Source organism: Rhinolophus ferrumequinum, chromosome 10 (assembly GCF_004115265.2).
Source record: "Rhinolophus ferrumequinum isolate MPI-CBG mRhiFer1 chromosome 10, mRhiFer1_v1.p, whole genome shotgun sequence".
NCBI lineage: Eukaryota > Metazoa > Chordata > Mammalia > Chiroptera > Rhinolophidae > Rhinolophus > Rhinolophus ferrumequinum.
In genome coordinates, this window is record NC_046293.1 from 21,261,727 (window position 1) to 21,274,560 (window position 12,834).

At 37.7% G+C, this 12,834-nt stretch overlaps 1 protein-coding gene across 1 annotated transcript in view; it reads right to left on the reverse strand.

The window, feature by feature from the left end:
• Positions 1 to 12,834, reverse strand: part of CFAP54 (cilia and flagella associated protein 54) — a 253,643-nt gene that overhangs the window by 22,011 nt on the left and 218,798 nt on the right. The window contains exon 65 of the mRNA XM_033116208.1: positions 2,299 to 2,405. Within this exon, the coding sequence (XP_032972099.1) occupies positions 2,299 to 2,405 (107 nt within the window). The remainder of the gene's footprint in view (positions 1 to 2,298; positions 2,406 to 12,834) is intronic.

Genomic DNA, 12,834 nt, shown 5'->3' on the forward strand with positions numbered 1-12,834 from the left:
ATCAGATAGACATGTAACTACCAATTGGCACAGGCACAATGAAAGAAATGTATACATCCAAAATACCACTTAACATGAAACTAAAGAAAATAAATGATCTATATGGGCAAAGGAACTCCAGGCAATGACAAAAGATTTCCTCCTATGTAAACCTTAATGACATGCTATGATTGTCCTGCTGACCTGAAGGTAAAAATTATGAGAAGTTAGCAATGGCTCTAAAAAAAATCAATGAGCCCACAACACTGAAATGTATTGTGTGTGGAGTGGAGGGTAGGGAGAAAAATCAAGACAGGAGGAAAAGCAAAAGCAGAGGAGGAAGGCAGAGGACACAGTGGCAAGTAAGCTGCAGACAGAAAGCGTCTGGAGCCACAAAGGCAGAGGTGAACTGGTGAGTAGAGTCAGAAGATGGGAAAGACTTGAAACAGTTGAAGGAGGCAAACAGCCACCTGCCTGGCCCAGTGACTACGATACAGGCCCAGCGTGCGTGTGCATGCCCGTATGTGTGTGGGGTGCAGGTGTCTCCAGCCAGGGGAGGGGGGAAATTTTTATGGAAAAGAACTAAATGGTCTAACACAGCAAACCGACATTAGGAAAAAAAAAATCAGGAATGTTAGTTCTCCAATTTTCCTCTTATTTTGCCTTCTAAAGGATGATTAACAAGAGCAATTCCTCATGAGCTGATCTTATCTTGACCCTCATACGAGCACAGGAAACATCGCCCTGGATGAGAGAAATTGTCCATTTTCACCATGTCACCAAGTGACAGCTCAGATGAAAGGTTGTCGTCACCCTCCTCTGTGATGGCCTCCGTGACAGGGGCATGTCCCTAACTTTAGTAACCCCACCATCAATCAGGAACACACCAAAAATAACATTTTGGAATAAAAAAGAACCTGTCAGTTTGATTACCTTCTACTCTGCAGAAATTATAATCATTTTCATAATGTGGTTCTGAAAAAAAAAATCTTGCCATGTTTCTGGATGTACAGGGCAAGTGCCTAATTTCCTAATTTTGTTGCTTAGCTGTGCTGGTATATGACCTGTGTCTAGATTTTCTGCCATTTCTCCAAAAGAAAGAAAGAAAGAAAGAGAGTCAGGGGGGAGGGAGGGAGGGAGGGGAGGAGAGGGGAGGGGAGGGAAGGGGAGGGAGGAGAGAAGAGGAGAGAAGAGAAGAGGGAAAGGGAGGGAGATGGGGAGGAGGAAGGGAGAGAGGAAGAAAAGGAAAAGAAAGAAGAAGAAAATTGTCCAAATAATTCAAAGTATGCCAGCTCTTGAAACATTTCTTGTTTTATTCTCTTTCATGCCGAAGCCAAAGTGTCCTTGGAAATGAAAATCACAGAGCACAAGCTCTGTAGGGAAAGACAGAGAAGCACCAAGCCTCAGTTCCCTAAGCACTTACTAGGTACCTAGTGGGGCAGAGAGCTGACACTGACAAAAAAACATGAGAGTTAATAAGGAATTAGTAATGAGACTTGACATTTGCCTAGTGCTTCCGCCTTTCAAACTATGTGCATACATTGTCTGGCTTGATCCTAACAATAACCCTGAAAGGAGGCAGAATAGGTATTAGTTCCATTTTGCAACCGAAGAAACGGAGGCTGAGGTCATAAGAGCAATGAACAATGGAATCAAAGCTAAATTAACTAAGCAATGAAACAAATAAAAAAACAAACAAGGAGTATGGTAGAGTGAAACAGGAACAGAGATAAACCAGGCCTGAGCCAAAGTTAGAGACATTAAGTTAGAGACATTTTTTTCCTCCTATTTGATGGAGGAAAGCAACCTAGTTGAAGCAGAGATTTCTGACTAGGGAACAATATAAAACAGGATTGGGTAAGAGGAAAGAGTAAGACAAGGGATATGGGGAAGTATGGGCTTAATTTCGCAACTCAATTCAGAGCCACATTAATTTTTAAATACATGCAAAATTTTAGGCAACATATAGTACAGACAACATCCTGTGCTCTCTATAAATTTCATAAAATGTCAGGAATTGTTCCTCCAACAACCCTAGTTATTATTATTATTATTCTCATTTTTCTGAAGCAACTGAGGCACAGGAACATGCTCAAGGTTGAGAGGGTAGTGAGGGGCACGCCTGGCATTTGAACCAAAGCAGGCTGGATTCAGAATTTGTGTTCTTAACCACTGCAGTGTCATGAGGCCCTAAGTAAAAGGGAGACTTTTTTCTAAAAATATCTTCTAAGTGTTACCTTGTATATTACTGAAACAGCTTGTTTTTATGAAAATACCAACAGTGAAGGTTGGAGTTGTAGATAATCCGTCTTTACTTGCCTGTTCAGTGGAACCCAGAAAGAGCCAACACATGCATCGCTGTAAGTGGTATTTTCAACATCGGAAACCTTCAGGGGCTTCGTATTATATGCATACAATAATAAAACCTACAAGAAAATGAAAGGGCATATAAAATGTGACATCAAAATTATACTTTGCCTCAAAAAATGTGGCATCAGTTCTCAAAATAATATCGTTAATCTTTAAAAAGTTTTTCTTTGAAAGAGAAAAATGAGGATTTTTTTTTTCAATCCACTTTAAGGAGAATGATATGAACAAGAATTGTGCAAAGGTTATGAGATGAAAAGAAATGCTATTTGGTACCAATATTACATTCTTTTTGAAGAGTGACATTTCTTAGTGCAGTTAAATTTAAATTTCAGCCTCTGAAAGTCCTCTACAAGTTCTAAATATACACCCAGTGAATATATAACTTTGTTTCTTGTTAATTTTCAATATGTACTTTTCCCATAGTCGTCATAGCCGCTTCTCTGCATTCACTTATGCTGTCTCCTTCTTCTCTCCATTTATTCAATCTACACACAACTTTCCAGTCCCCACCTCTAAGATGAAACTTTTCCTAACGATGGAGGCTCTACTAGTTGCCCTGTTCGAATTCTGACAATATTTAGAGTCAGTCCTACACAATCATGGATTCATAGAATTTGAAATTCATGGAAACTTACAGGTGATCTACTCTATGTCCCTCATTTTAGATATAAGAAAGCCGAGGCCCAGAGTTGCCAGTTAAAATTGACTAAGTGCACGTGTTTATCTCTGCTTCCTCACAAATCAAACTAAAATAAGAGTAAAGATAGTTTCGTGGTTACCACAGGGTAAGGGGGAAAAGAGGTGGCAGATGAGGATAAATGGGGTCTAATGTTGTGATGGAAGGAGAACTGACTCTGGCTGGTGAGCACACAATGTGATATACAGATGATGTATTACTGAATTGTACACCCGAAACCTATGTCACTTTACTGACCATTGTCACCCCAATAAACTTTAATTAAAAAAAAATAGAGTAAAGAGATTTTTTTTTAAAAGGCATGAATCAACAAAGACAGAAGAAACAAGAGAGGAGGTTGTTTCTTGATCCAAGAGAGGAGGTGAGGCAGACAAGAAATATTAACAACTCTCTGACAGAAAGCACTTGGAAGAGCTGATCCGACACAGCAGAAGGAAAGGCTGTATCCTAGCTACCGTTAGAGGGACTGCCAACAAGAGGCCTGTATCCTGAGAAGGCTTTGGGACTGGGGGCAGCAGGAATCTTAGACAGCCTCCTTCTCATCCTCTCTCCATGCCACCAGGAGACACCCTCCCCCGCCCACTTCCCTTGCCTCCTCTCTGCTGGCTGAACTTCTTCCATGTTGCTCTCTGCTGAGGTTAAATTAGAAAACATCTATGCTCGGGGACATTGGGTACAGGGGTGAGATGCTGAACTGAAAACAATGGAATTAAGTGAAAGTCTGTGTTCTGAACAAGAGACATCCTCTTCCTCCGTCCACTCCAACCCTTTTCAGAATGTAGAAAACCTGACGGGAGTCTAAAAAGAGTCCTCTTAGGGAAATTCACCAAAGAGAAAAGACCTACAGATACTGATATTTCAGCATCCTTCAATGAAACTGCTGGCCCCTGCAGTGGCCCCACACTGGGGCCTATGTATCAATAACCCTGATCAGATATGTTTCTTAGTGACTCCAAACATGAATGGATAGCCAATAGTCACTAAACACAAAATGAAAGCAGCGACCAAAACTAATATAAGAAAGGAACTTGGAGAATCAGATACAAGACAAAGAGCATAAGAAAACGTCACTGAAACCATAATTAATACCCTCAGAGAAGAAAGACGATATTACATGTGTGAAACAAGAACATAGTACTGTTAAAATGGAACAATAAATGACAAGATAGACGTCTTAAAAATTTAAAAATAGGGGCGGATGGGTGGCTCAGTTTGTTAGAGCATGAACTCTAAGAAACAGGGTTGCCGGTTTGATTCCCACATGGGCCAGCGAGCTGTGCCCTTGGCAACTAGAATGAAGACAATGAGCTGCAGCTGAGCTGCCACTGAGCTACCAGGCGGCCAGATGGCTCTGTTGGTTGGAGTGCATGCTCTCAACCACAAGGTTGCCTGTTCGATTCCCACAAGGGATGGTGGGCTGTACTCCCTGCGACTAAGATTGAATGATGGCAACTGGACTTGGAGCTGAGCTGCGCCCTCCACAACCAAGATTGAAAGGACAACAACTTGACTTGGAGCTGATGGGTCCTGGGAAAAACACACTGTTCCCCAATGAAGTCCTGGAAATACACACTGTTCCCCAATAAAGTCCTGTTCCCCTTCCCCAATAAAATCTTTAAAAAAATAAAAATATAATCATGACAACTAAATAACAAAAGATTTGAAATATAAAGTTGAACATAAAGTAAACCTAAATTTAAAAACATAAATAGGGGAGAAAAGTAAGCACTCAATCTACTAGGTAGAATATCTGAATAATAGAAATTGCACAATATGGAGACAATCAGAGGGAGGAAAGTATCAAAGAAAAAATCTCCATGAACTGAAGAATATATTTTCAACATTGAAAGGGGCACCCTAACTATCTAGCACAATGGATGAAAGACCCACACCAAGGCACCTTGTGGAATTTAAGAACACAGGGGACAGAGGGAAGATCCTCAGAGCTTCCAGAAGAAAAAAGTCAAAATAAAGAACCAGGAATCGGAATGGGATCAGACTTCTCAACAGCAATGTAGGATTGTCAGGGACAATGGAGCAATGCCTCCCACATTTTGAGGGAAAATAATTTTCAACCTATAATTTTATGCCTAGAAAACAAGGAAGTAAGCATTAAGATGATGACCTTTTGTCAGATATTTAAGGTCTTTTTACCTCTTGTGGAATACAAGGTCAATTTCAGTCAGTATGTTGTAACTTTTAGCATCTCAGGGGACTGTGATCATCATATTGGCCATTGGCCAAACCTGAGTGAAATGTACTAATAAGTAGTGTAGTCCTGTCCTCGACACATCAGGGGACAGCCAGTGCCATCTTGTCAGCACTTTTTTTTTTTGTAGAAAACATGCATATTGATGATTTGCATCTGGATTCTGTTATCTTCATTTCTATTACTGAGTCTGGTACCAGACATGGTTTTAACTACGTAAACAGGAAGGTACGAAAGACTCCTTCTCAGTAAGACAGTAACTTCCTTGATACTAAGATGTCTCACCATATTTTGGTGGTTCATGATCCATAGGTGAAGTGTGCCCTATGCAACTGAGACAGGATCTTGGAAGCTGCTCCTGGACATCGTGGATATCTCCCATGGTTATCTGTGCTGTCTTTATCCTGCAATGCCTTATCCTTTACTAAAGTCTTTAATGAATATACTTTGTGGAGTCCGGTGAGTCCTTTGAATAATCAGAACCTTCAATTCACCCTTTTTCAGGAAGCTTTATGATGTGTTCATATGACATTAGAGAACAAATCAAAATAGAAAGAAACATAGCACCCCGGGAACCCAACTCAAAAGAAGGGTTTGGCGAATGGGGCTCTTAAGATGATACCTGAGCCATAAGAGCAATCAGTCCAGTTTGCATGTCTCTAAAGGAGAAAAAAAAAATGGAACTGAGACATAAGCTTATGGGTTTGACCATATGGAGAGGGGCTGTATAGTTCTTTGAAAGTTTAAGAAGAATGAAAGATTCTAAAACACAGAGAACAAGACGTTAAGCAAATACAAAGCAATTTCTTTCTTCAGGAAGAAAAAAATAGCACCTTATTTGGCTCAGCTGTGAGTGGTATTTATACGGTCATCATTTAAACGCTGACTATGGTTTAAGAATTATGATAGAACTTGATTAGGAGAACGTGCAGAGGAGAAGCGTGTATGTGTGTGTGAAGGTTGGGGGGAAGGGTTGACGTTAGCCTTCCTCCTCCATAGTAGTATGTGAAGTTGCTGACTCAAGAAATCACCATGTAAGCATGTAATTTAGATAAATGGGGGGCAGGAGAAACAACCAAACACCCCATCTGAAAGAAGTTAAAGTAATTGCATCTGAGAAGGGGAATTAGGGATGGGGACAGCTAAAGAGAGAACTGTTCTTTTTTTAGTCATTAAAAGTTTTTCAAACATTGATTTTTCAAACTATGAAAAATTTGATGAAACGTTTCTGAAAAGAAAATTAAATGAGTCCCAGACAGATTAGCCCAAGAACACACACTGTCTTTTGGTGTTTGCTCTTGTTTTGTGTTTGTTAACCTTTGTTAACCTTGACTCCCAGGTTAGCATAGAAAATCCCTGAGGACAGGAGTGACATCTGGTACTTTTTCAGCAGTGCTCACAGCACCTAGAGCATGTTCATTCATATCTTCATATTTCTGAAATTTTCATTAGCTCTATTAAAAGCTAATGAAGTTCCCCAAAGCATGTTAGTGGAAAATTTTAAACAGATAACATAGTTGATATTTAAGCCCTGATAATGAAAATGACTCTTTCCCTCCTCAGGCTGATACCTGTCAATGGGCTTGCAATACAATTCAAAAATCTTTTCTAACTGAGCATAGCACAAACAACTAAATTCAAAGTTTAATAGTTTCAAATTAGACTGATGTGCATAGAGTGGGGCAGTACGTAAACAATAAAACACTAAACTCACTGGACTACTTGTGAGCCTGGGCTCTGAAGCCAGTGTGCCTGGGTTTGTCTCCACCACTTACTAGCTCTGTGATATTGGGCAAATTATTAAAAAGTTATGCTTCTGTTTCTTTATTTGTACAATGGAGATGTGGTATTCCCTGTCCCATGGATCTGTGTGTAGTTTCACTGGGTCAATGTCAAGTGCTTAGAGTGATGCTTAGAGCATTTTTGTTGTGTTTAGCCTCATAATCTGTCTTGGTTCCTCACTCTACCTTGGTACCTCATTCTTCATATTCTCTTCGACTTGATGATAATCCCAAATCAAATTCCCTTTGGATCTTCCAGTCGGTCCTTGTCTAATCCACTCGTGTTCAGTTCTATCCCCAACTTGCCCTCACTCCTCAGGGGTAAGTTTCAGCCTATATCATCCAGCACACTCAGGACTGGATTCTGCAGGAGATAATACTCTCATGATGGAGTTTTCAATGCTCCCTTACTCACTTCTGAAAACACTTTTATTCCACAGCAAAGAAGTGATATGGTTTGGACAAACACTGAGGAAAACTGTGTTTAAAATTGTCTTCTAGCTAGTCTAGTAAGCAAAATATATATTTTTTTTCCTAAAGAAAAAAATAAAATAAATCTGTCTTGTATGTAGCATCCCGTGCAGCCCAGGCATGGGTGAAAGAAGAGCCCCTCACCTACTAGATGGAAATGATTCATCACTCCCTCCTCTTGGTGTCTTAATCACCTAACAAAATGCCTGGTATGCAGTATGCATTCGGTATACCTCCTATATTTAAGAAGTTAAACTTTTCCAAGTTATACACTTCATTCTAAAGTATTGCGGTATGGAATATTTCACCCTGTGAATTTTTAAAATATTTTATATCCAAATCCTCAGTCCCAGGATTTCTGCTTTGCTGCTACCAGCATCCTTTTCCTATTGGCATTTCTGCTTCAGTGTAGTGGACAAACTGAAGTGGATTGAGAAGCTGAATTAGGTGATGCCAACCTGCAGTGTTATCCAATAACCGTCTAGACCCTGGAAACTCCAAAGCCCTAAGTCAGATCTTCGTTTTCATTACCTTCCTGCCCAGAGGCTAGAAGTGCCTGCAGCCAGGATCATCCTCTGAGGACCCAACATAGCACCGTTCTGAGGAGTGCAGACATGGAGTCAGAATGAGATACCAAGGTAGAGTGAGGAGCCAGAAGTGATCATGGGGCTAAAAACAACAGTAATGCTCTAAGTATTGCTCTAAGCACTTGAGATTGACTCACTGAATCTTCACACAGATCCAGAGATGGGGAATACCACATCTCCATTGTACAAATAAGGAAAGAGAGGCATAACCTTTTAATAATTTGCTCAAGATCACAATCCTGACTCCATGCCAACTAGCACTCCTCCATTTCATGTATCAGTTTCCTTGTCTATAAAATGGGGGCTAATGATAATACTTACCTAATACAGTGGTTGTGAAACTAATATAAGTGTCTGGATAACTAATATAAGTGTCTAATATATGCTTTACATAAGTGTTCACTATTGCTATTATCTTGTGTGTTTCGTTAGCTTTGGCCAGTCATTCAACACCAAATTCTACACTAACGGCCTAAGATGATGGCAGAGAAATGCTAAAAATACACCAATATTTAAATCATCAAACAAATTTCAGTGTTACCTTCCAAAAAGATAGAATCTTAGGACTAGAAGATGTAGACTGTCCAAGTCAGTTTTTCCTGATTTTTTGACTGAGATTTATGGCAGCAACTACATCTGTTATCATGATCCAGTACATACATACATATTGTCAAAGGGGGGAAAAGTCCACAAGCTAAGAAATGGGAAAACTGTGTGTTCTGTATCTTTGCTTATGGCTTAAGAAAAACATGTATAAATCAGAATGTGTTAGTTGGCGATCTGCTTCTAATCTCTGACACCAGTTCATGCTTCCATATTAATTATCAGACATGACTGCTAATGGATAAAGCCTTGTTATTCTAATTATGAGTCATAGATGTAGACTTAGCATTAACTTCTCAGTTCGTCCTGACCAAAACTGATAAGGATGTGATATTTCTATGACCTTGTGAAATGAACTATATATTTTATAATTTTTCTTTGTTTTTTTTTTAAAAAAACTAGCTGCTTAGGTAAACATTCTATTTCCAAACTATGTAATCTTTCTCTTTTCATACACTTTTTAAATGATATACTCTTTTATCACTTTGTTGGTTCTCTTGCCAGCAAGTAAATAAATTCTGACATGCTGATGAGCAATGTCAGAAATTTTCTTTTTTAACATATCTATCGTGAAATAAAAATTTCAGAAAACATTTTCACTTACCGTATATGATTCAATCTGATATTTTTACTTCCTCTCTCATTTTAGACATTCCATCTAGGATCACTTCTCGTATTTAATTTCTTTAAAAAAACATACTACTCATCTCCTACTCTATTGACTCCATGACTTAGAGTATTATTGGAACCACACTTTGAAAACTACTGTACAAAGTTCCTCAAAACAGACTGCAGATTTAATATTTCAAAACATATGTGAAATATCTGGCAAGGGTCTGACTTGAGGGTGGGAAGGAAAGTACTTTCAAAATATAACAAATATCTTTAAATGTTTTGGGGGAGTGATAAGTTAAAGTTTCTCTTTTCATGTAAGTAGGAAGAGATATGTAATTGACCAAGAGTTAGCAGGATTGCCAGCCTAAGGATGCAGAATGAGGAGAGCAAAGATAGGTAGTAAGCCCAGGAGGTTTCCCTATCTAACAGGAATCACCAGTCAAGGAGCAGCAGAAACTACCAGAGGCACAGCTAGAGGGGACAGCCCTTAAGAACTGGGACGTGCAGGACTAGACTAGTGCAGAAGACAAAAAGCAAATGAAAATGCTAAACAGGGCAAAACTATATGGCAAACATTTTATGGGAAAAAGCCTGAGGCTCTTCTTAGAGCAACAATCAAAGGAATTCTATAGCAGAAACTTTCTCTGTAAAAGACTACAGTGACCAACTGTTCCATTTTTAAAAGCTTGACTCCTCTTCAAGACTCTCCTAGCATCTGAATCACTGTTTCATCTCCAAGAGTTCAGGGACTGATACTGAAGTGCTCCCAAATACGTACTTGCCTGTGCGTCTTTCTTAGTTCTGCTGCACATGTCTATCCATGCATAGGACATAGGTATGAGTAAAGATAAAGATACAGAGTTAGATAAAGAACATTAAAATAAGGAGTTATATGAGTGACGCAAAATTATAAACAGCATTTACAGGCAAACTAAGTTTGTTTTTTTCCTCTAATTTGCTGCGCACTTTAATTTTTCTGGTTAGGCACAGTTTACTCTTTTTTCTGCATAATGTAGGCAGCTAAAGGATCTATAAGGAGATACTGTTGCTAAACTTTAAAAGGTGCTTTTAAATAACATTTATTAAGTGTATTACATGTATATTTGAAGTTATTAAACTTTAAAACAACATAATAATTTTAGAATAATTTCAGATAATTAATGTCAACTACTATTTATTGAGGTTAGGTGTTTACACAATTATCTCTAATTACAGATAAGGGTAACCATGATACAGAGAAGTTAACTACCATGTTTCCCCAAAAATAAGACCTAGCTGGACCATCAGCTTTAATGCGTCTTTAGGAGCAAAAATTAATATAAAACATTAATACAAATTAACGTAATATTAATATAATTAATATATTATATTAAAATAAGACTGGGTCTTATATTAATTTTTGCTCCAAAAGACGCATTAAAGCTGATGGTCTGGCTAGGCCATATTTTTCGGGGAAACACGGTAATACACTCAAGATCACAAAATTATTTAGTGACAGAGTTGGGATTCAAACCAAGGCAATTTGGCTCCAGACTCTGTGATCTAAACCACTACACTCATGTAAGCAAAATAAATAAAAAGAAAACCATTCCCAGCAAAATTGTGCAAATACAAAGAGAAAATCTCAATAACAACTAATGAAAGAAGGCAGAATACTTTTAAAGCAAAAACAGTTTGACTCTCAGCTTCAACAGTGGAAATGAGTAGATGACGTTTTCAATGTACTGAAATGAAATAATTTCCAATCTTGAATTCTCTACTCCACAAAAACTTATTTCACAAATAAATGTAAAACAGTGAAATTTATCAGACAAACAACAATTTGTCTGAGAGGGTTTGCCTCCAGAAGAGCCCCACTAAAAGAAATTCCAAAGTATATACTTCAACAGAAAAAGTGACCCTAGAAGTAATGTCTAAAATGCAAGAAGAAGTGAAAAGAAAAAAAAAGGAAAATAATGAATGTGTAGAAAAGTCTATAGGAAAACAACTCTTGTAGAAAATAATTTTAAAATAATATTATTTTGCGTTAAAAAGAAAATGTACAATAATATCATAAAAGTCATTAGAGGAATAAAGATATTCATTAACTTTAGACTACGATAAGTATGTATATTGTCCTGCAGGTAGCCACTAAAAGCACAGAAAAAGAGTATATAATTTCAAAACTCATAAATGAAAAAACAAATGATAAAAATAATCAACTCAAAAGAAGGGAAGAAAGAAAAGAAAAACAGAAAAGCTGAGACACACAAAATAACATGGTAGATTTCAAACAAAATATATTAGTATTTATGTTAAATATAAATGCATTAAATTCTCCCATCAAAGTACAATAATGTCAGATTGTCTTTCAAAATATCCGATGCATACCTTTGATAAAAAAAAACACTCAAAACACAAGTACATAAAAGAATTGAAAAAGAAAGGCTGGAAAAAGATACATTGTGAAAATAACCACAAGAAAGTCATTTTCCTCTGGTAATATCAAACAAAACAGACTTTATGAGGAAAAAAAGCATTATTACAAAAAGGCTATGCGTCACTTCACAATGAGAAAATTCTCAATTCATTAAGAAGATGCAACCGCTATCAATCTGATTGCACCTAGGAACATAGCCTCAAATTATATAAAGCAAAATTTGACAGAACTACAAGGAAAAACTAAACAATAATAGCTACTGAGGGATTTAACCATACTCCTTTTAGTAATTGATTTAAAAAAATAAAAAGGCAAACAAAAACAGAAGAGTCAGCAATAATACAGAAGATGTGAACAAGACTAACCAAACTGACGTATTACACATATATGAACACTGCGTCAAGAACTGAGGAGTGAACATTGTTTTTTTTTAATTATTAGTTTCAGGTGCACAAGACAAAGTAATACGTAGACGTTTATCTTTTATATCCCTCACACTGTGTGAACCCCCCTCCCCCCCATCCGCTATCCCTCTGACATCGCACAGAGCCATTACATTTCCACTGTCTCTATTCCTAATGCTGTACTATGCTTCTTGTAAGTAAATACATATATATATATATATATGTGTGTGTGTGTGTGTGTGTGTGTGCGCGTGTGCGCATATATATATATATATATATATATATATATATATATACACAAACTTGTAGTTGATATTCATTATTGTTCAGCTTCAGCTTCAGGTGTACAATGCAGTGATCAGGCATCTACATCATCCCTGAGGTGGTCTCCCTAATGAGACAAGTGTCCATCGGATACCCTACAAAATCTTTAAAACATTATTGATTACATTCCCCAAATTAATTTTCAAAACCCCATGGCCATCTTGTGGTTACTGACTGTTTTCTCATCCCCTCACTTTCCCTCTTATCCCCACCCCCCCATCTAGCAACCCTCAGTTTTTCCTCTATGTCTTCAAATCTGTTTCTGATTATGAACATTCTTTTTAAGAGCAATGGAGTATTTACACAATAAACCCTTTCCTGGAGAAAAAAGCACATGTCAACAAATATCAATCATACAGAGCATTTTTTATTACA